General features: G+C 42.7%; 1 protein-coding gene across 1 annotated transcript in view; it reads left to right on the plus strand.

The window, feature by feature from the left end:
* Pfdn1 (prefoldin subunit 1) overlaps positions 1 to 22985 on the plus strand; it is a 54625-nt gene that overhangs the window by 12723 nt on the left and 18917 nt on the right. The window contains exon 3 of the mRNA XM_075968926.1: positions 12526 to 12610. Coding sequence (XP_075825041.1) covers positions 12526 to 12610 — 85 coding nt within the window. The remainder of the gene's footprint in view (positions 1 to 12525; positions 12611 to 22985) is intronic.

Raw genomic sequence — 22985 nt, forward strand, 5'->3', positions numbered from 1 at the left:
TGAGTGAGTACATAAGATATTTGTTGTCTTTTGGGAGTCTGAGTTACCTCATTCAATATGTTTTCTAGATCCATCCTGGTCAGGAATTCTTATTACCTCTCTTGTTTAAAAAAATTGCGTGTATGTGTGCATGTGTGTGTGTGTGTGCGCGCACACGTGTGTCAGAACATGTTGTGTTCCTGTAGTTGCAGGTGGTTGTGAGCTGCCTCATGTGGGTACTGGGAACTGAACTTGGGTCCATCGAAGGTACAGCAAGCATTCTTAACCACTGATCCATCTTTCCAGCCCCTGTCTCTTTTTAAAATTAATGATTTTAATTAATTAATCTCTTGTATATGGGAACACATGTGGCAGTCAGAACAACATGAGGGAGTCACTTCTCTCCTTCCATCACCTAGGTTCTGGGCCTTGAAGTCCTGTGGCCAGACTTGGTGGCAGACTCCCTTACTGCTGAGCCATCCTTGTTTTGAGACATATCCATTACCTTGAAATGGATCAGGTGTTTGGAAGACATTATCCTTTTGGCTTCAAAGAGGACTTAAATTATTCTGATATCAAAACTTTCAGGCATCTAGAGCCTAGTATTAAAAATCTATTTCTAAATAGGTAAGATCTCATGACTGCCGTCCGCCCATCTTTTTATGTTGGCCGAGAGTAAAAGATTTGGACGGCAGTGTGCATCCTATTTTTTGTTTTGTTTTGCTTCGTTTTGAGACATGTTCTCACACTTTAGCCTAGTCTGGCTTGGAGGAATTCACCATGTAGATCAGGCTAGTCTCAAACTAATGTTGACTTTCCTGATACAGATTCCCAAGAACTAGGATTGCCAAACCAGCTTCCAGTAGGCATCCTGTATGTGTGTTTCTGACTGACTTTTGACGTGTGTCAAAAATAACTTTTTATAGGGGACTGAAGTGATGACTTACCCGTTAAGAGCACTGGCTGCTCTTTCAGATGACCCAGGTTCAATTCCCAGCACCCACATGGCAGCTCACACCTGTCTGTACTTCAGTTCCACAGAGTCTTATACCTTCACACCAATACACATGAAATAAAGTTAAATAAATTATTAAAAAAGCTTTTTATGACTTTCTGCTCTTTTATCAATTTTCTTTCTGTATATGTCTTTCAGTACTCATAGAAGATTAACTTTCTTATTATCCTTGATTATACCTTTTCCAGTATTTTAACCTCCCAGTGAAATAAAGATCACGTCTTAAACAAAAGAAGTCAGCTTTTTCACTACTTACTTCAGCATCTGAGGCTTGACAAGACCAGAATAAGAGTGGTCAACATCAGAGTGATTGTTTACCAGAACACTTAGAATGCCAGAGAGTAACCTAAAATAAACACCTGTTTTAAAATAGATTAACGTACTACAGCTTCCATTTCAGGGGCAATGGTTTTGACTTAAAAATAGACAATGTTTTTAAATTAGTACAAACTTGAACTGCTTCTCTAGAACACAGAATGTTTGTAGGTGGACCGGGGTCCTCAGGAGCGCGAGGTGAGTGCTCACGCAGTGAGTGCTGAGTCTCCCCTGTCCCCGCAGGATGGGACGGAGTCCAGCTGTGCATTCCTTCTCGGTCCTACCATCTGCTTTTCTTTCACATCTGTAAACATTAAGTTGACTTTAGGCTTACTGTGTAGATTTTTTTTCCTCTTTTATATTTAATTGTCTTGCTGGAATTACCTCTCCTCTCTTTGGAGACAGAGTGTCGTATGTAGCCCAGGCTGACCTTGAATTTACTGTATAGCTGAGTGTACATGTTCATGTGTGCCTCTGTGTGAAGATGTGGGTTCTCTGAAAGAGCAGCAAATGCTCTTAGCCACGTGAGAACCATCTCTCTAACCCCCCCTTTTTTTTCCATGACAAGATTTACTGAACCTAAAATTGATCAGTTCAGCAAGATTAGTTGGTCAGTTAGCTCCGGGAGCCTCCTGTCCCTGTCTGCCCAGCCCTAGGGTTACAAGGTGTGCACCACAGCCTGGCCTTTTACATGAGTGCTGTGGATGTGAACTCGGGTCCTTGTGCTTGCAGAGCATGCGCTTTACCAACCGTGCATGTCTCCTCTTGCCTCTCCGTCCTAAGTGCTGGGTTCATAGGCGTGCACTGCCATAACTGGTTTGTGGTTTGGGAGTTTGAACCCAGGACTTTTTGCATACCAGGCAGGTCCCTCATGACTCAGCTACATCACCAGCCTCCAAATGTCTTCTTATATATCGAAAAGGCCCACAGTTTTATCTTTAACTTAGTCTGCCTCCCTGAATGCTGAGCTTGCTTATCCACCTGTCTGGTGCACCTCTCTCTTGGTGCTCTAATATGTATCTCAGAGTTAGCTTGGCCAACATAAAGTTCTTGCTCATTATGAGTAAGCCGTGTTGCTTAGTCTTTCCCATTTTAGCAAATGACTTTTCCATCCTTTCAAGTGCTTCCAAATCTTTGGAGAGTTACCTTTTTATTTGATCTTATAGTCAGCCCAGTAGCAAATACTATTGGTTTTCTGAATTTAGCCCATAATCTGAGCTGTTCTTAACACCACCCCAGTCTAAACTACCGTGGATTATAACGCTTGCCTACTGTGTGGGCTCCATCTTACCATTATATAGCTGTGTTTCGTTTTCTTTCTTTCTTTCTTTCTTTCTTTCTTTCTTTCTTTCTTTCTTTCTTTCTTTCTTTCTTTTTGGAGGTTTTTGGTTTTTTTTGGAGACAGGGTTTCTCTTTGTAACCTTGGTTCTCCTGTAACTCTGTAGACCAGGCTGGCCTCGAACCCACAGAGATCCATCAGCTTCTGCCTCCTGAATGCTGGGATTAAAGATCTGTACCACCACTGACTGCTTTAGCCTTATTTTCCTTAAGCACTTTTTAAAAATATTTATTCATCACTTTATTTTATGTGTATGGATGTTCTGCTCACATGTATGTTTGAGCACTGTGTGCATGTCTGGTGCCCATGGAGGTCAGAGGAGGGTGATGCATCTCTGTAACTGGAGTTATAGATGGTTGCGAGCCACCGTGCCAGTACTGGGAATTGAACCCAGTTCAATTGTTCTGCATGTGCTTTTAACCACTGAGCCATCTCTCCAGCCTCTGTAGCATTCTTTTCAACTGAGCAGTCAAAAATGTAAGTCAGAGGGCTGGAGAGATGGCTCAGTGGTTAAGAGCATTGCCTGCTCTTCCAAAGGTCCTGAGTTCAATTCCCGGCAACCACATGGTGGCTTACAACCATCTGTAATGAGGTCTGGTGCCCTCTTCTGGCCTGCAGGCATACACACAGACAGAACATTGTATACATAATAAATAAATAAATATTTAAAAAAAAATGTAAGTCAGATAACTATAGTATAAGCCTTTTCATTAGACAGATTTTACTATGTAGTCCTTGGCTGGTCTGGACTACTGTGCAGTCCGTAGGTAGACCAGACTGACCTTGAATGCACAAAGCTCTGCCAGCTGGAATTAAAGGTGTGTGCCACACCCAACCTGTTAGTGACACTTCAATACAAACATGCAATATGCAATGATTGGGTTAGGGAAATTGGCACATCTGTTTCTTTAGATATAATTTGTTTGGGGAGCTTTCAAAATCACCTAAGAGCTGTGAAAGATTTCATTGTATGTTATTTCTCCTTATTTATCCCATAATAAGACATTTATATCATCCTCTGTAGAACTTAGTTCTGCCTTTGTGGAAGAGACAGTGGAAAGAACGGAAGAGCCTGTCTGTAGGGGAAAGGGCTGTGAGGCTGTGAAACGCATCTAGAGTGCTGTAGTTTATTTGTCCCTGTGGGGTGTGTGTGTGTGTGCGTGTGTATATATGTGTGTGCGCGGGTGCGCGTGCCATCAGGGTTAGGGACATGCAAGTATATGGAGAGCAAAGGATAACTTACAGGAGTTGCTTTTCTCATTCCACTAAGGGCATACCAGGATTGAACTCAGGTTGTCAGTCTCAGCAACGGTATTTTCCTCCTGCTCACCATCTTGCGAGCCCTAACTCTCTTTGTAGTAGAGGATGACCTTGAACTTCAGATCCCCCTTCCCTCCACTACCTGAGTGTTGGAATTATAGGCCCCAAACCTGGTTTATGTGATGATGGTGATTGGACCCAGTGTCTCTTACATGTAAGGAGCTGTACCCCTAGCTCCAGTGCTCCCTGGCATGTTTTCTCAGTTCTCTGTGTAGTCTGGGCATTGATTCTTTGACTTGACAGTTGAAAATATTTTTCTCCCTCTGCAGATTGGTTCATCTCTGTTAGTTATTTTCTTTGTTGTGCAGATGCTTATTAGTGTCATGAAACAATCTCTTGTTTCCCATGTCTTTGGTGGGTCCTGTCTAGAAAGTCATTCTGTCTCTTTATCTTTTATTTATGTGAGACAGATGTCCCACTTATCACCACTCAGGTTGGAATTTACTAGGTATCCTAGTAAATCCTGGCTTCAAATTTATAGCAGTCATTCCTGTATCAGAATGTTCAAGTGATGGGATTACAGGGAAGAGTCACTATCACCAGGACACCCAAATTGTAATAATGCCTTGAATAATTTCCTCTGTTTACCTCCAGTAGTTTAAGATTTTTGCGTCTGTGATGCCTCTAGATCTTTGATGCAGTTTTGTATAGAGTAAGAGATAGGAATCAAGTTTGATCTATTGCGTTTGTATTTCCAATTTTCCCAGCACCATTTATTGGGTAGGCTGTCTTTTCTTCGGTGTATATTTTTGGTGCCGTTGAGAATTAGTTGGTTATGGACAAGTGTAGTTCGTTTGTAGCATTCCTTATGACACATATTTGCCAGGATAAATATTCTCAGCTTTTGTTTGAATTTCTCTTTTATTTCTGAAATATATTTTCACCTTGTATATAATAATGCTGGTTAATACTGTTTTTGTACTCTGAAAATGTCATACCATTGTCTTCTCCTTGCATAGTTTGTTATAATTCTTATCTTTGAATATAATGTGTCATTTTTCTGGCTGCCCTCAAGACTGTCATTATCTTTGGTTTGCAGTAGTTTATACTTTGTTCTGTTTTTTTTTGTGAGTTTTCATTTTTGAAACTGGCTGGGACTCTGAGTGTCCTAGCGTGGTGTTTTAGGGTGGTGGTCTGTTTGTTTTAGAAAGTGCAAGTTCATGATCTCTTTAAAGGTTTTATGTATGTGTATGCCATGTGTGTTTGGGGCCTGCTTAGGCCAGAAGAGGGAGTTGTATCTCCTGGACCTTATTGTAGGTGGTTGTTAGCCATTGTGGGTGCTGGGAATGTAACTCTGTTCAGTAGAAGAACAGCAGGCACACTTAACTGCTGAGCCATCTTTCCAGCCCCTATGGTAGTCTTTTTTATTCTTTATTCTTTTGAGAGAGAGAGAGTGTGTGAGATGTACGGCATGAGTATGCAAGTGAAGAGACTACTTTGTAGATGGTTTCTCTCCCAGCTCAGGCCCTCGGGCTCCCACAGCAGTTGCTCCCCCCCCCCCGAGCTTTCTTGCCACCCTCTGGAGTGCATCTCATCCGCCTTTCTTGGCGTTAGCGTGGGCTGTGCCGCCTGTCTAACTATGTCAAGTTTTGACTCGGCATATTCGGGGATCTGAAGTTGTCGACTACTTTGAGAAAGCTAGCTATGGTTAACGCATGGCCCATGACTGGGTGCTGGAAACCTGAGTGGGAGCAAAGGGAGGTTAAGAAAGACAGGCACAAGTAACGTCAGGCTGGGCCTGGGCAGGCCTGCATCCACAGCTGGGTATTCAGTGTTTATTCTGTACACTGTGAAGGAAGAGGAGGGGGCTCTGATCTTGGTCTCTGTGGGGGAGTGGTGGGGGTTGACCACGCAGCCATCCAGGAGGAGGAAGTTGAAATTGGCAGTTTTTGCATATACTGTTTTTACCTAAAGATTGGCCGGCCTTCTCTCAGCATTTGTATTTGGACCAGTGGAAACCTTGCCCTCTGATGAATCTAAGGCATTGGCATCCTTGACACAGCTATGCTCACACAGAGGCACACTCGCTCACACAGAGGCACACTCGCTCCCCACAGAGGCACACTCGCTTGAACTTTAGAGACCTGCCTGGCTCTGCCTCCCAAATGCTGGGATTAAAGGCATGCACCACCATAGCCCAGCTTAGATTAATTTTTATTACTTTAAATTTTGTGTTTGTGTGCTTTGAGGCAGGGAGGTTTACACATGTGTCAGAGGCCAGAAGTGCTGCTCTTGGAGCTGTGTAGTAATATGAGCGGCGGCGGGGCTGCGTCCCCAAACACCCCAGCCACCTGCCCTGCCCGGCTAGCTTATGCCCCGAAATAATTACACAGACACTGTATTCTTTTAAACACTGCTTGGCCCTTAGCTCTAGCCCTTACTGGCTAATTGTCACATATTAATTTAGCCCATTTCTAATCATCTGTGTAGCGCCCCTAGGTGCGCTTACCGGGAAGATTCTAGCCTAAGTCCATCCTGGGTCGGAGCTTCATAGCGTGCGTCTTCCCTGGAGCAGGTAGCATGGCGTCTCTCTCTGCGTCTGCTCTGGAGAGGAGAGCTGCGGAGTCTGACCTCACTTCCTCTTCCTCCCAGCGTTCTATTCTGTTTACTCCACCCACCTAAGGGTGGGCCTATCCAATGGGCCTAGCAGTTTCTTTATTGCTTACAATGAAATCAACAGATTGATATGACACTCCCACATCACTTCCCCTTTTTCTGTTTAAACAAAAAAAAGGAAGGCTTTAACTTTAACATAGCAAAATTACATATAACAAAACAGTTATCAAGTAAAAGTTACATCAGAAACATTTATACATATAACAAAATTGACCTTAAATCTCTATCAATAAAGCAAAATCTATACTAATGCAAATTATTCATGTCTATATCATATCCCCCTTTAAATGTAAAAGAACATTTATAAACTATATTTGGGAACATGGGCGCAGTTTTTTCTCTCCAAACTGCTTCCTGCTGAATGGGGGCGTCGTTAATTAGGTCTTTCATGGTGTAACCTGTGTGCTAGTTTCATCTCAGTTGGCAGTTGAGCAAAGCAATTTTCTGAAGATGTTCACAGCAACCCTTCAGGAGGACGTGGTCCATCATACCAAATCGGAATAGAAGAAATCCATTGAGTCTCATCCTCTGTGAAAACAAAAGAAGACTCTCTCCAAAGCATCATATCCTTAGACCCAAATTCTGAAATCGTAATACCCTTATATCCATTCTGGTTCCACTTGGCAGCCCATATAATGAAATGTCTCTCTGTACTTAGCTCCTTCACAGTCAAAAATTTTAAAGAAAACACAATGTACATAATCCAGACTCTCTGTGAATTTTCCATCTTTACGCGGCTTATTTTTATTTATATCTATAACTATCTGTACTCTGTCTCTTTAAAGACTTTACCTTTTTTTTTTAAGCATTAACTTTATTCTCTATATTCTTTTCCTTCTCTCTCCCAAGCCTACGTACATTCATCCAACAGTGTGACTCGTTTAGCGGTCTGAAACTGTCCTATTGTGAATCTGCAATTTTTTACTATCCAGGAGCACTTTTGATTTGCGCCTTTAAATCACTAGGCGCTTAAGAATCTAAGCTGTGACATTTCTGGGTTAACTTTTTGCTTTTTGAGCATACATCTTTGACCAGGCTGTCTTTGAACTCTCAGAGATCCGCCTGTCTCTGCCTCCCAGGCATTGGGATTAAAGGTGTTTGCAACTACACCTTGAACTCACAGAGATCCGCCCGTCTCTGCCTTCTAGGCACTGGGATTAAAGGCGTGTGCTACCACACCTTGAAGTTTACTTGAGGTTTACTTTAAGAATTTTAACTTTTAGTCTGCATATATTTTTAACACACAGTAAACCATTCAGAAATTTTCTCTGTCTTTGAATCTCTCTTTACTGTATATCTCTCTTTTTCTGACCACAAGACCTTTAATTTACCAAGCAATATCAGTAGGACTAAAGCCGTGGCTTTAACGGCTGGATCCTTAGCTTTCCAGCCTCATGGCTGAGGTACTGTCTGTAGCCATGTTTATAGCCACAACTGGCATTTCAAGGTCCCTGCCAGCCAGCGAGCTACAACAGACAACACTCAAGTCCTCTCTCAGTAGCCGGCCCTCCTGCCTCAAACAGTCAGAGTTTGCCCTGGCAGGATGGCCCAGAAAGCTGGCATTTTTAAACAGCGCAGCTTTTTTCCTGCTACGGCTGAAAACCGAAAAGCATGCGTTCAGCTTTTCGTCAACACCGTTTAAGTGTTTCGTGGCAGGACCTCTTAATGAGCTGCAGGCTTTTGCAGCTAAAGCTGAGTCAGGAAGCCTCTCTTAGATGAGGCGCTTGCTTGCCTCTAGCAAGCAGAGTAGACCCGAGAAATTGCCACAAGAAACACGCTTTACTCTATTCTTTTCCAAGCTTTCTCAGGCTTTCTGTGGACTCAGTTAGCCCCACGTTGGGCGCCATTTGTAGTAATATGAGCGGCGGCGGGGCTGCGTCCCCAAACACCCCAGCCACCTGCCCTGCCCGGCTAGCTTATGCCCCGAAATAATTACACAGACACTGTATTCTTTTAAACACTGCTTGGCCCTTAGCTCTAGCCCTTACTGGCTAATTGTCACATATTAATTTAGCCCATTTCTAATCATCTGTGTAGCGCCCCTAGGTGCGCTTACCGGGAAGATTCTAGCCTAAGTCCATCCTGGGTCGGAGCTTCATAGCGTGCGTCTTCCCTGGAGCAGGTAGCATGGCGTCTCTCTCTGCGTCTGCTCTGGAGAGGAGAGCTGCGGAGTCTGACCTCACTTCCTCTTCCTCCCAGCGTTCTATTCTGTTTACTCCACCCACCTAAGGGTGGGCCTATCCAATGGGCCTAGCAGTTTCTTTATTGCTTACAATGAAATCAACAGATTGATATGACACTCCCACATCAGAGCTGGACTTAACAGGTGGTAGTGAACTGTCTCACATGGATGCTGAGAGTCAAACTCAGGTCTTTCGCAAGAATGGTATGCTGTCTTCATGACTGAGCCATCTCTCCAGGCCGTGTGTGTGTGTGTGTGTGTGTGTGTGTGTGTGTGTGTGAGTGAGTGATCTTATTTTATATGTATGAGTGTTTTGCCTGCATTTATGTATGTGCACACACGCATGTCTGGTGCTCTCAGTTTGGAAGAGGGCATCAGATCCTGCAACTGGAGTTGTAGATGGTTGTGACTCATCATGTGGATGCTAGGAATCAAACCCGGGTCCTCTGGAAGAGCAGCCAGTGCTCTTAGCCACTGAGCCATTGCTCCAGCTCCTGGGTCTATTTTTTTTTATTTGTTTGCTTGTTTTGAGAGAGAGTCTCACTATATAGTTCTGGCTGTCCTGGAATTTACTGTGTAGACCAGACTAGCCTCAAGCTTACAGAGATCTGCCCACCTCTGCCTCCCAAGTTCTGAGATTAAAGGCATGCGCCTGGCACCTGACTTATTTTACAATATTGAGGAGAGGCAGTGGATGTTTTTGAGTTCAAGGCCAGCCTGGTCTACAGAACAAGTTACAGAACAGCTAGAGATACACAGAGAAACCCTGCCTCAAACAAACAAACGAAAAGGAACCTCACCTGTCAGTCCCGTGGCATGATCTGGATCACAGCCTGTGGTGTCCTCAGAGGGGAGGAGTCAGGGAAGTATGTTATCCAGGTGACTGCACACAGATGAGAAGTTAATGCAACAGGTCACACAGGATGTTGACTTCAGGTCTTTTGCAGAGCAGTGGCTCTATTACAGGTCATGTGACCCCAGCTGTCACCTGCACACCAGCTCCCCTCATTTGTTTTTGTTTTTGTTTTTTTTGTTTTGTTTTTCGAGACAGGGTTTCTCTGTGGCTTTGGAGCCTGTCCTGGAACTAGCTCTTGTAGACCAGGCTGGTCTCGAACTCACAGAGATCCGCCTGCCTCTGCCTCCCAAGTGTTGGGATTAAAGGCGTGCACAATCATCGCCCGGCCTCCCCTCATTTGTCACAGAATTCTTTCCTTTTTTCTTTTCGGTACATTTTCGATTCCAGAATCTTGTTTTTTTGAGACAGGATTTCTCTGTGTAGCCCTGGCTATCCTGGAATTCACTCTGTAGGCCAGGCTGGCCTTAATCTCACAGAAATTCACCTGACTCTGCCTCCTGAGTGCTGGGTTTAAGGTGTTCACCACCATCCAGCCTCAACTCCAGAGACTTTATTATCTATTTGTTTATGGGCACAATTAGGCAGGATCTTTGTGAAATTCTTTTAGAAGCTGTATGTTTAATACTTGTGAAAATAAGATACATCATCTCTAAATTATTCACTGCCCCTTAGGTCATAGATAAATTATCTCCTAAGGACTTTTCAGAAATATTAGCTTTTTGGAGGTCTTTCTAGTAGCTGTATAGAGTATCTGTGCCTCTTTTTGAATTGAGACTCAAACAACTTTCCATATATTTTGTATTTGAATTTTGTATGTAACCCTTTTTGGTAAACATTTGGGCTTATAAAATTCTCATCTTGTTTAATATCTGGATGGCTGAGATGTTTTGAGCTCGCGGTCGTAGACTGGCCTGTGAAGTTGGCCTGGCTAAGATAGTGGTGACCTTAAGTGTGTGTGGCCATGGACAATGTGTTTCTGTTGTTTACTCTTCTTGCTTTCTAGTGACTTTATTTTCTGCTCAAGGGATTTAGTATCTGTTCAGATAACTTTCTTTTTAAAGGCCACATAAAGTAATGACCTCTAATCTTAGCCTTGAAAAATTCCCAGACCTATCATTTGAGAATACTACTCAATGGTAGGCAACCAGTGCTGTTAGAAAATGTGTATTTAATTTGAAAATTACTTCCCTGCCTAAAGGACTTCGATTAGCCAAATGGTACATGAATGGTGTAATTGACAGCTCCTGGGCTTGGCCTTGTGTGATGCTTTTCATGTCCTGTCACTAAGACCAGTGCAGCTCAGAGCAGCTCTTCCTGAAGAGCATCACCTGGTTCTGAAAACCAACCCTTCCAGTGCGACACAGTCTTATCTGAAATAGCACTTGTCTCTTGGATCCAGTGAGAATGTTTAGAAATGATGGGTTCTATAGGGAAAGACCTACAATTAATGATTTTTTTTAATGAGTGTGAGCAATATTTCCAGGAGATAATAAACAATCATAGTTAAGATAGCTGAACTAGGGGCTGGAGAGGTGGCTCAGACATTAAGAGCACTTGTTGCTCCTACAGAGGACCCTGGTTCATTTCCCAGCACCAGGTGGTAACTCACTACCGTTTTTAACTCCAGTTCTAAGGCAGCGATGTCCTCTTCTGACCTCCATGGATGCCAGGCACACATGTAGTGTACACAAATACACACAGGCAAAATGTTCATACACATAAAAGTAAAATAAATCTATAAAAAAGATATATGGGCATGGGATTGTATTACTATGTACGGTCAGGTCTATTCATGACGGAGAAGACATTTTCCCCTGGGTCAGGGCTCTAGTTGCCCTGGTGGACTCCTTCCACTTGTCCACTCTCCATGATAACAGCTTCTCAGTGAGGTCCCGCCTAGGCACAGTGATGTTGCTTCAAAGTTGGCAGAGAAGATTACAAATGGTTATTACCTTGATTTGTTTGACTTTTTTTTTTTTTTGTTAAAAAGATAATGTTTAGTTCTTTGCTGCTGAATCCTTAAGTGCAAAGGGGGAACCGTGCTCTTAAGTATTTGCAGCTGTTCCTTGAAATCTGTTTTAGCCTAGTTAGACAACCCCGAGAGTGGTTTGAGTAACTGGAGTTTTTCTGTGGTTCCAGTAGAAGAGAAATCCTTCATTCAGCCCTCTTCTTGAAGCAGTGAAATGGTTTGTTCTTCTTTTTCCTGAAGCAAGAATTATGAGCGTAACGCCGCAGAACAGACTCTTAATATATAAAGCTTCCCCGTATTTACCCTCAGCACTGGTAAATAATGTGCCTGACTGTGAAATGGAAAAAGTTAAAGCTTTCTATTTGTGCATTTTGAGCTTTTCAGAGGTATTACATACTCTGGGAATAATAATAAAAGATACTAGGGCTTATACAGTGCCTTTGTGTGCGGAGCTCATAGACACACTAAGGCATTGATCCTAGCACAGTACTTGATTGTGATTTGAAAGGTCATGAGTTACGGCTGCTGCAGAAAACTCGAAAAGATGGAAGGACACTGCAGTTTACAAATACTGCTTTAAAGTCTACACAAAAGTCTACAGCTCAAAGTTACCAGGAATTTTGGTAGCTTATATGTTGACTTTTTGATAGATTTTTTTTTAATGCTTTTGCCATTTTTTCCTATCCGTAAATATTTTCAATGTCAGATTGTCTTTTAAATAGGAACACAGAATGCACTTTTAACCCTTTCTTTTTCCTTGGCTAAGACAGCTTATAACCATTATGGTTTCCAGAGTATTTAATGTAACAGGGTGTTTTTGTTTTTTCTTTTTTTTTTTGGTCCTGAATCTAGTGTTGAGTATTTGTGGGTGTGTAACTGTTGATCTGGAATATAGTAGCCATGTGCCATCATTTTCAACTCTTTTGTTTTCTAGGTTTATTCTACAATCCAAGGAAGTAATTCACAACCAGCTGTTAGAAAAACAGAAAGTAGCAGAAGAAAAAATTAAAGAACTGGAGGTATGTCCACATGACAACAGCAGTCAGCTCGTGGGGAAAAGACGGGATAACTCCTTTGTGTTGTGTTAAACAAGTCATGGTTTCATTTCCTCTAATTTACTGTAATTGTTAAAACAGTATATTCATAGCAGTATTTGAAGATAAAAAACGAAACTTTTTTTAAAACTGTAAGCAGGTGTTTTTTTTTGTAAATTTATTTTATTATTATTGTTTTATGTTCATTGGTATGAAGGTCAGATGCCCTGGAACTGGATTTACAGACAGTTGTGAACCGCCATGTGGGTGCTGGGAATTGAACTCAGGACCTTTGGAAGAACAATCAGTGAGCTGAGCCATCTCTCCAGCCCCCTGTAGGCAGTTTTTAAAGATAAGGTGTTGGTCTGAATGTGTATTCTCCATTGCCTTTTGCTACACAGTTTCTTTAAAACAAAACAAAAACAAACCATAGACAAAAGAGTAGTGCGTTGTTTAAATAGGCTGTGGCAGGTGGAGAGAATAATGGACAATAGTCGCAGCTGCCAGAGGGTCTTTCTATACTGTCTCTTTTACATGCAACTCTTGTATCTTAGATTTAGACAATAACAAAGTAGGGAGCCATAATTAATAAACAGTCTGAGTGATGGTGTGTGCTCCTATGAGGAAAACAAGCATCTTTAAAATGTGGGTAAAAGATAATAGATTAGAAAGTGGTGGGAAGCTCAAGCTTATTACAGTTTCCTTATGGTTGAGACCTTTGATGGGATTTTTTTCCTGGGGCTTTGGTGAAGGGCCAGTCCTGTACATCACAACAGTTAGATTGGCTGTTTCTTAGGTACCGAGATTTCCTGTGACCGGGGTGGATATACTATGACTTCATAGGTCAGGTGACCTAATTTCTGTCAGTACTGTCGAGGCAGTGGTTTAGAATATGACTCAACCCTCTGCTGAATTGGGGAGACACCCCCTCTAGTCAGTGGCGGTTTCTCAGGGCACTGATTTGGCATAGCCTGGGAGTGTGGAAGAGCTTCTTAGATTTACTTTAGTTTGACTGATAATTTAAACTAACTTGATGTATTAGTGGCTTGGAAAGATGCAATGTAAAAATAAAACAAAAACCATAAAGAAAAAAATCTGTCAGCCTACAGTAACCAGTTTGTTGTTATAGCCTGTTCTATTGCCTTTGTGCCTCAGAGCTGCTTTAGAGCAAATATTCTGCCTGTTAGTTTCACTCAAGAAAAAACAAAAATATCTGAAAAACCCAAATGAAACTATTTCATATAGATTAAACAAAAAATTGTTTTCTGCAGCTAAGTGAATACATTTGAAAATTGTTCTGATGAATAAATAGCAGAATGCAAGTTTTTTCCTTTGTGTGTGTGTGTGTGTGTGTGTGTGTGTTATGTGTTCGTGTGCATGTGGGGGCCTGAGGTCAACCTTGGTATTTTTATCTGTCACCCTAGTTTTTGAGACAGTCTCTCACTGTACCTGGAGCTCACTGATGTGGCTAGATTGGCTGGCCAGCACTCCAGGAGCCCTCAAGTCTCTGACTTCCCAGCTGTGATGGTACAGGTGCTGGGGATTTGAACTCAGGTCCTCATGTTTGTACAGCAAACACTTTACTGAGCCATCTCCTCAGCCCCATGTGCTTAAATGCTTTATGGAAACAAACCAGAACTAAAGTCGTTCTATGTGTCTAAATTTTGTTGTGTTATGGCTTTCAAGACTAAGTTTCATTTAGTTCATACTGGCCTTTAACTTGCTGTGTAGCCAAAGATAACCTTGAACTCCTGATCTTCCTGTCTCCGATTCCTAAGTTGTGAGGTTGTGGGTATATGCCAACACTCCTGGCTTTTGAATGTAAAGCTGTATATTGGATTGTTAAGCAGGGTTACTGTATGCAAATGATGTTTTTCTTTCCTGTGGTGGTGGAACATGCGTGTGCTATGGCTTGTGTGTGGAAGTCAGAGGACAACTCAAAGAGTTGGTTGTCTCCTTTTGCCCTGTGGGACCTACAGATTGAACTCAGGTCATCAGGCTTGTTGGCAAGTGCCTTTACCAGAAGAGCTGTCGCGCTGCCCCCAGGGCTTTTTTTTCTTATAATCCGTGTTGAATAAGTTATAAATATACATTAACTATTTGTGCAAAATTTAATGTTTTTGTGTGTGTACTATGACACTTGAGCGGCGATCAGGGTCAGCTTTTGGGAGTTGGTTCTGTGGGTTTTAGGGCTAAAACTCAGGTGGTCAGATTTGGGTGGCAAGTGTTATACTCTCTGCTCTTATTTTTTTTAGCTTTTATACTTAAATATGCTCCAGGGGCCTAGAGAAGTAAGTGTTCATGAGTTTGAGCATGAGCAGCTCCCACAGGACACCTCTATTCAGTCCCAGCACCCAGGGCAGCTGGCTCACAACCACCTATGGAGTTCCACTGCCCTCCTCTTGCCTCTGTGGACATCTGCATTCTTCTCTCTCTCTCTCTCTCTCTCTCTCTCTCTCTCTCTCTCTCTCTCTCTCTCTCACACACACACACACACACACACACACACATAGGTTACCAAGGTAAAATTGCCACAGATGATTTTAGCATCTTGCTCAGTTCTAACGAGCACAAGGGAATTTTTGTAGAAGCTTTTCTTTCAGATCTCCCAAATACTGCTGGATATTTTGTTTAGTAGAACCAAGTTAGGGCCTTTGGTGCCTATCTGAAAAGCTAATTAAAGCTACAGAAAACTACCAGGGCTAAATAACGTCTACTCTAGGAAGTTAATTTTCTTCTTTCAGATCTTTAATTTTATATGTTATTTATATTATAAAAATTATACATCTACACCCTAAAAAGCAAAAAAACTCGAGCAATAGAAAAAAATTAAGCATGGAAATATAATCTCCTTTTTTTCCTGTATCCCTCCAAATGTTAGTGCACAATTTGGTATGTATTGTTTTAAACTTTGTTCAGTATAGGTATTTTTATACATAATACATACATACATACATACATTTAAAAATAAAACATTATTCTATGTCATTTGATAATTATTGATGGCTTTCTGATTTAATAATGTAAATTTCTATTTGATTTTTTATTTTCCATTCCTCCCACCTTATGTCTGCCTTAGCATACAGACAAGCCTTGAAGATATCCCAGATTTTGGTAACAATAAAGCATGTATTTTTAAGCATATATTATAAAACTATATTATTAAGGCTAAAATGATTTTTTTTTGTTTTCCCAGTACTTAACGAGAGTTGTGTTTGCATTATACTTTACCCTAACTAGCATCCTATATCATTTTATTTAGAAAATGCATATGGCAGACTCCCTATGAGAGAGGCCTTACCCTTTTGGAGGAGTAGCTGGGAGTAGGCTGGGGGGAGGCGGGGGTGGGGGAGCAGGAGGAATGAGGGAGTTTGAGGTATCCCAGAGATTACTACAATATGACGCAGACAGAAGTTAGCGTACACTGTTGAAGACATGCTAATGGTATATGTGCCCAACACTGGCTTATAACAAACCTATGAGTGTTAATCGATGCTGTTTCAGTGAGATGGTAAAGGTGATTGCTGCCAAACCCGATGGCAATCCCTGGAACACACAGAGAGACAGAAGAGACCAATTCTGAAGTCGTTCTCTTGATCTCCATGGTGCCCGTGTGTATGAGAGTGCTCGCTCTCTCTCTCTCTCTCTCTCTCTCGCTCTCTCTCTCTCTCTCTCTCTCTCTCTCTCTCTCTAATTGTAAAGAAATGCCAATAAAGAACAGAAATGCAGTGGCCACAAAACAGTGGTGTGAGCCGCCTTCACTTTCCATCTCTGCCTGTGACCTCTGGTTTTGGTTTTTCAAGACAAGGTTTCTCTGTGCAACATTCCTGCTGCCCTGGAACTCACCTTGTAGACCACGTTGGCCTTGAATTCTCAGAGCTCTGCCTCTTGAGTGCTGGGACTAAAGGTGTGCACTACCACCACCTGGCCAATGACCTCTGTTTTTACCATCAGCCTACACGTGCAAGATCTTTTTCTTTCCTGAAGCAAATTTTCCTGAAAAAATCCTTATGAGCTTTTGTTTTGATTTTGGATTTGGGTTTTGGGTTTTTGAAACAGGGTCTCTCTGTGTAGCCCTGGCTGTCCTGGAACTCACTCTGTAGACCAGACTGGCCTCAGAGATCTCCTGCCTCTGGTTTCACAGGGCTGGGATTAAAGGCGTGTGCCACCACAGCCTTTAGGTGTTTTTTTTTAATTGCACACATTAATCGTCTGTTCCTGCACCTGAAACCCACTTGGGTACTAGAACAGACTCACATTAATTTTAATAATTCTCTCTTCTTATTTTTCTTCTGCATATTCAGTTAGTGATGAAAGATTGCTGGGATCTCCTTCTCTAAGGGTATTTAGGAATGTGTCTTTCATCCGCCAGTCTAGTGGGCATATTAGAGGCTGTGCAGGTGTAAGTGCCCATGGTTACTGCATGCACACTTCAGGACATACGCTTTTGATTTAGAGCTGTCTCAGCTCTTCTAAAAGTAGCTTCCCACCTATTTCTAGCATCCGCTGTTAGAGTCGTCAGTCCAATTGTTGTTAATTTGTCTCCTGTGCTGTTCTGTGTTTCAGTGGAGCTCTTTCGGGGTCTCTGGTTGGTGCACTGTTGAGGCTGACCCCCATCGTGGTCTCTTTCTGCTTTTAGGCACATTTCTATGCTCTTCTGCCACTGCCTTTTCCTTCTGTGTCCAACAGGGTTACCACCCTTGCCACCACCCTGGTTAGCTCAGCAGTGACAGAGTAAGAGTGAGGAAATGCAGGCCTCTGGTCCTTGGCTTTGTGCCATTTCTGAGGCAAAGCATTGCAATATTAGGGTTGTTGAAATATTTCCCCAGCCCAGGCTATACGTAAAATCCAAAACATTTTATTAAATTCTGAAAGTGGAAGAGAACTGATGCAGGAACCAGATAGGAGGCATCTGTGATGCTACAACTGGCTTAGCTCTGATCCCTGATGAGAACATATTTTGGGGGAATTCCTACAATTTAAGGAAATTTTACTCTCCCCACTGAGGGTAATTTTTTCCAGAGCACAGGTGGCACTTGTGGTGGATGTCCAGTTTTGCTGTAAATATTTCATTTTTGAGCTGGCAGTGGTTCTGTGATGGGACCTGTCTTTGGAGGTCCCCAGGATGCTTTAAAAACATTTAGCACAAGGGCTGGAGAGATGGCCAGTGCTTAAGAGCACACACTGTTCTTCAGCAGGCCCTGCATTCAGTTCCCACTGCTCTCGTCAGGCTGCCCACACTGCCTGTAACTGCAGCTTGTGGGCTTGACACCTCTGGCCTCTGCCACAAGCTGCACTAGCATGCACACCCCCATTATAATAAAATAATTCTTTAAAAATAACTCAAGCCGGGCGGTGGTGGCGCACGCCTTTAATCCCAGCACTTGGGAGGCAGAGGCAGGCGGATCTCTGTGAGTTCGAGACCAGCCTGGTCTACAAGAGCTAGTTCCAGGACAGGCTCCAAAACCACAGAGAAACCCTGACTCGAAAAACCAAAAACAATAAAATAAAATAAATAAAAAAAAATAAAAATAACTCAAAAATCTTAGGCATGGAATATGCCCATTTCAGCTGCTTGAATAACTCAGCTTAGAACCCATTATAATTTTAGTCTAATTAATTATTTTGTAATGACATATGGAATTCAAAGAAATATGTATTAAATATAGTTTAAGAATTATAAAGCAAATGCTGATAATAATTATAAGGCTGAGAAATCAGATATGGGCAAGACACCAGAGGTGCCCAGAATGTTTGTTTTTCACTCCCTGGTCACACTGCACCCCCCTTGCCCCTCCCCACAGGCAGCTGCTCTTTTTGAGACAGGGTCTCACTATAGCCCTGGCTGGCTGCCACTCATTATGTACATCAGACTGCTTTCAAACTCAGAGACCCTCCTGTCCCTGCCTCCCGAGTGCAGGGTTTAAAGGAAAGTGCCACCATGCCTGACAACCATCTCACCCTATTTTCCCCCTTTTATTCTCAAGACAAGGTTTCTCTACATAGCCCTGGCTGTCCAACTCCTCTGTAGTCCAGATGGTCTTGAACTCAGAGATCTACCTGCCTCTGCCTCTCAGTGTTTGGATTAAAGGCATGTGTCACAATGTCTGACTTTTTAAAAAATTAATTAGTTAGTTATTTTCACTACCCTAACTTTTGAGGTAACCATTTAATTTTTCAAAAAAGATTTGTTTTGAGGCTGAAGAGATGATCCAGCACTTGCTGCTCTTGAAGAGGATCCAGGTTCAGTTCCCAGACCCACATGGCAGCTCACAGCCATTCATAAGTCCAGTTTTAGGGGATCTAACATCCTTTTTCAAATTCCAAAGGCACCAGGCATGCATGTGGTACACATGCAAAATGTTCCTACACAAAGATAGTTATTTTTAAAAATCTAAAAAAATTTGTTTTTAAGTTTTATTTTATTTATATGTGTGTGTGTCTGTGTGGGTATGAGTGTGGGTTTGTGTGTATGTCAGTGTGGGTGCGTACATGAGAGGGCAATTGCCCAAGGAAGCTAGTGTCAGATCCCCTGGAGCTGGAATTACAGGCAGCTGGGGGGGCTCAGAATCAAATTTGTTTCCTCTGCAAGAGTTGTCAGTGCTTTTAGCAGCTGAGCCATCTTTTCAGCTCTATTTTACTCTTTATGGACCCAGAGAGATAGTTCAGCCATTCAGAGCACTGGCTACTCTTCCAGAGGACCCAGGTTCAATTCCCAGCACCCACAATGGCAGCTCACACCTATATGTATCTTGTTTCTAAGGGATCTTGTGCCCCCTTCTGGCTTCTGTGAGCATCGGGCACGTGGTACACAGATATACATCAAGGCAAAGCACCCATAGAATAAAAGTATTAATATTATTACCTGCAAATGTATCCTAAAAATAATGTAACTTAACCTCCTTTTGGACTTTGTTGTGTGTGAAGTGTTTGTTATCCGAGGTGACTTGTTATCCTCCTTGCTGTCTAGTATCACATTGTATAGAAGTTCTAGGACACAGTCCATTCTTATCCTTACAGACCTCAAAGTGCCTGGCAGTTTATAGCATACTCATGCTGAGAAGGGGACTTCTTTTTGGAGACTACCTTTATCTTCACCCCAGCAGAACTTGAGTCCTAGAAAGGAATATATGTCAGAAATTGACTCCACAAACTTCTAACTTTCAGTACTAGCTAGACAGCAAGGCACTTATAACTTTATTTGTATTTTTTAATTTTTTTTTTTTGAGACAGGATTTCTCTGTGTAGCTTTGGTACCTATCCTGGAACTAGCTCTTGTAGACCAGGCTGGGCTTGAGCTCACAGAGATCTACCTGCCTCTGCCACCAAGTACTGGGATTAAAAGCGTGTGCCACCACTACCTGGCTATTTTTTTATTTTTAAAAAATGCAAAGACCAAGTTTCCAGCCAAGTTCCTTTGCTTTCGCTTGGAATTCTGGGCCATGTGATGCTTTTTTTTTTTTTTTTTTTTTTTTTTTTTTGGTTTTTTTGAGACAGGGTTTCTTTGTGGCTTTGGAGTCTGTCCTGGAACTAGCTCTGTAGACCAGGCTGGTCTCGAATGCACAGAGATCCGCCTGCCTCTGCCTCCCGAGTACTGGGATTAAAGGCGTGCGCCACCATCGCCCGGCCATGTGATGGTTTTTAGTGCTTCGTACATTGAGATTTCATACATGGCTGGTTATTTCTTTATGGAGTTCATTTGCATTCTCAGCATTTACAAAAATGTTCATTTTAAAATAGTTTTTGGTTGTTTAAGACGTAAGTGTAAAAGAGCCTAGTTGATGGTGAACTCTGTGTGATCCCCGTGTCCTGGTGTTATAGGCGGAATGTACTTCATGCTCACCTGGCCTTCAGAAGTAGTGTAGGCATCGGTCCCTCAGCCCACATGTGTTCTTGTTCTGATCATGTGTTCCCTGCATCATTATTCCCAGTGCCTTAGTGTGCATGTGTTGTGTTATAGTTGGTAAAATTTGCCCAAATAGAAACTTTGGTATATTTCATATCCTCAGTAGAAATATTTTTGGTCTGAGGAGAATTTAGATGTAAACAGTTCAACGGACTGTTCTTTTTAACTAATCGACTCTATTATTTATCTGTCTGTAAAACACACATTACAGATACTTTATATATGCTCATCCCTTTGATTGGCTCTACTCCCTGGTGGTAAGCCTTCATTTTGCGGCTAGGTTTTCCCTTCAGTAACTACGTGTGCATCGCAGTGAACCCAGAGGTGGTTTCCTGCATCTTGGCTCAGTTGTTCTCTTCTCACGGATCTGAATCTGGGTGGCCTTGTTGCTCCTCTCATACTGTTGGTGCCACAGCAGTCATTCTGTTGAATGCTTCAGAGGATTATTGACCTCAGCCTTGGCTGCTACACACTTTATATGTCCAGTCATAGATACAGACTCCTGGCTTCCTGGGCCTCAGGTCTTTTTTGGGCTACCTAGAGGCTTGTTTCTTTTGATGAGTTCCTTTTTAAATTTTCCTTCATGATAGTGAGCAGCTCCTTGGTGGTGTAACCATGTGGACTTCCACTTACCCTCATTCTCACTCGGTCAGTTGCTGTTCTTACAGTACAGGGGATCGCCAGCTTCAAGCTACAGATACTGACCAAGCAGGTGCACTCTGGGAGGTAGAGGCAGGGAATCAGAAGTTGACGGTCTTCCTTTGTTATGTAGTTCCAGGTCATCCAGGGCTCCATGAGAACCTGAGACAGACAGACAGAAAGGTGCTGTCCAGGAAAAGCCAGAGTGTTCATTCCTCAGTGAGGAGAAGGCTCTGTCTGTTTTAGTGAGCACATCTGTGGCAGGATGGTATCTCCCTCCATAGTTTGGTGGTAACTTGAGTCAGAGGTGTTCCTATGATGGTTTAAAAGTAGTTTGTAATGGGGCTGGAGAGACGACTCAGCAAAGGGGGTGCTCATCGTTCTTGCAGTGGCTGTAGTTGGGTTCCTAGCCCCTTTGTCAGGTGGCTCACAGCCTGGTGTGTGTGTTTGTGTGTGTGTGTGTGTGTGTGTATGTGTGTGTGTGCGCACACTCTCACATGAACCCATGCACACTGAAGTACACGGGCAGAGGTCAGTAGATGAGGGGAAGTCAGATCTTTTCCACCATGTAGGATTTGGGGTTAAAGTCAGGCGTAAGCAGCAAGTGCCTTTAACCACTGCTGGCTAGTCCTAAGTTTTTTTTGTAAAACAATTTAGTTTTATTTACTTCAGCTTTGTTTGGTTTTTGAGATGGGGGTCTCTGTAGCCCTGGCCCTTATGAACTTGCTAAGTAACCAAGACTGTCCTTGAAGGCCTGGTCCTTCTGTCTCAGCTTCCCAAGTGCTGGGATTACAGAGATATGCCACCACACCCAACTTCTGCTTTTGTTTTTAAGAAAATAGATGTGAGCGTGGAACAGAATTCCAGTTCAGGAAACCGTATCAGTTTCCACTGGTTTCTATACTGCAATACTATTTTTATCTGTGACTCCAAAGGTTCAGATTGTGTGATGCTGCAGAGATGTGGGAAATGGTTCTCTCTTATGGTGGAGGAAGTGGTGACTTGGTTGTTGTTTTTTGCTGGTAGTTTTTGATAATCCCCCTCCCTTTAGCTATTCTAGGCCTGTTTAGTTGCCAGGCGTCTCCACTAAATTGCTAAAATAACAAATAAGGGGAGGGAGTTCTAAGGCCTTTGCTGATGAGCTGCAGAGGATGGTGCTCAGTTGAGTTCCTGGGAAGGAAGGTGAAAGCAACCTGGTGCCATTCCCATAGGATGTTTGTTTAAAATACTGACAAGACCGTTGAGTGCTCCTTTTTCTCAAACCCCATAGGGCTGTATACTCACATCCATTTACAGTGGAGAGCCCGAGCCAGGGGCTCACAAAGCTTGCTGTGACTCCGTCTGTGCTGGAGATTAACATGCATTTGTGGTCTTGTGCCTCTGGCTTTTGATAGTGGGGATGCACTGCGAGAGCGTGTGTGTTGAGAGAAGGCAGGCAAATGAGGGTTGGTGGTTCGAATGGGAGAGCTAGTGTCTGAGAAGGAGATGCACTTAGCCCTAACCAGGTGTTTGAGTCAGGTTGATTAAAGAAGTTAACCACACATGTGCCTCCAATACACCTTCCTGCATTTAATTTAAAACTTGAAACATTATTTATTTTGTATGTATTTGTGTGTGATCATGCACAGGCTCCTGCTTGCAGTCTGAAGACAGCTTGGCCGAGGAGTCAGTTCTGTCCTCCTACCATGTAGGTCCTGGGGACCAAAAGCCAGGCTTTGCCGCAGGCACCTCGACTCACTGAGCCATCTTGCTGGTCCTTCCTGTATTTGATTTTTTTTTTCTTTTTCAGCAGGTTTTAAAAATTAACTAATTATT

Source organism: Microtus pennsylvanicus, chromosome 4, assembly GCF_037038515.1.
Source record: "Microtus pennsylvanicus isolate mMicPen1 chromosome 4, mMicPen1.hap1, whole genome shotgun sequence".
In the NCBI taxonomy this organism is placed as follows: domain Eukaryota; kingdom Metazoa; phylum Chordata; class Mammalia; order Rodentia; family Cricetidae; genus Microtus; species Microtus pennsylvanicus.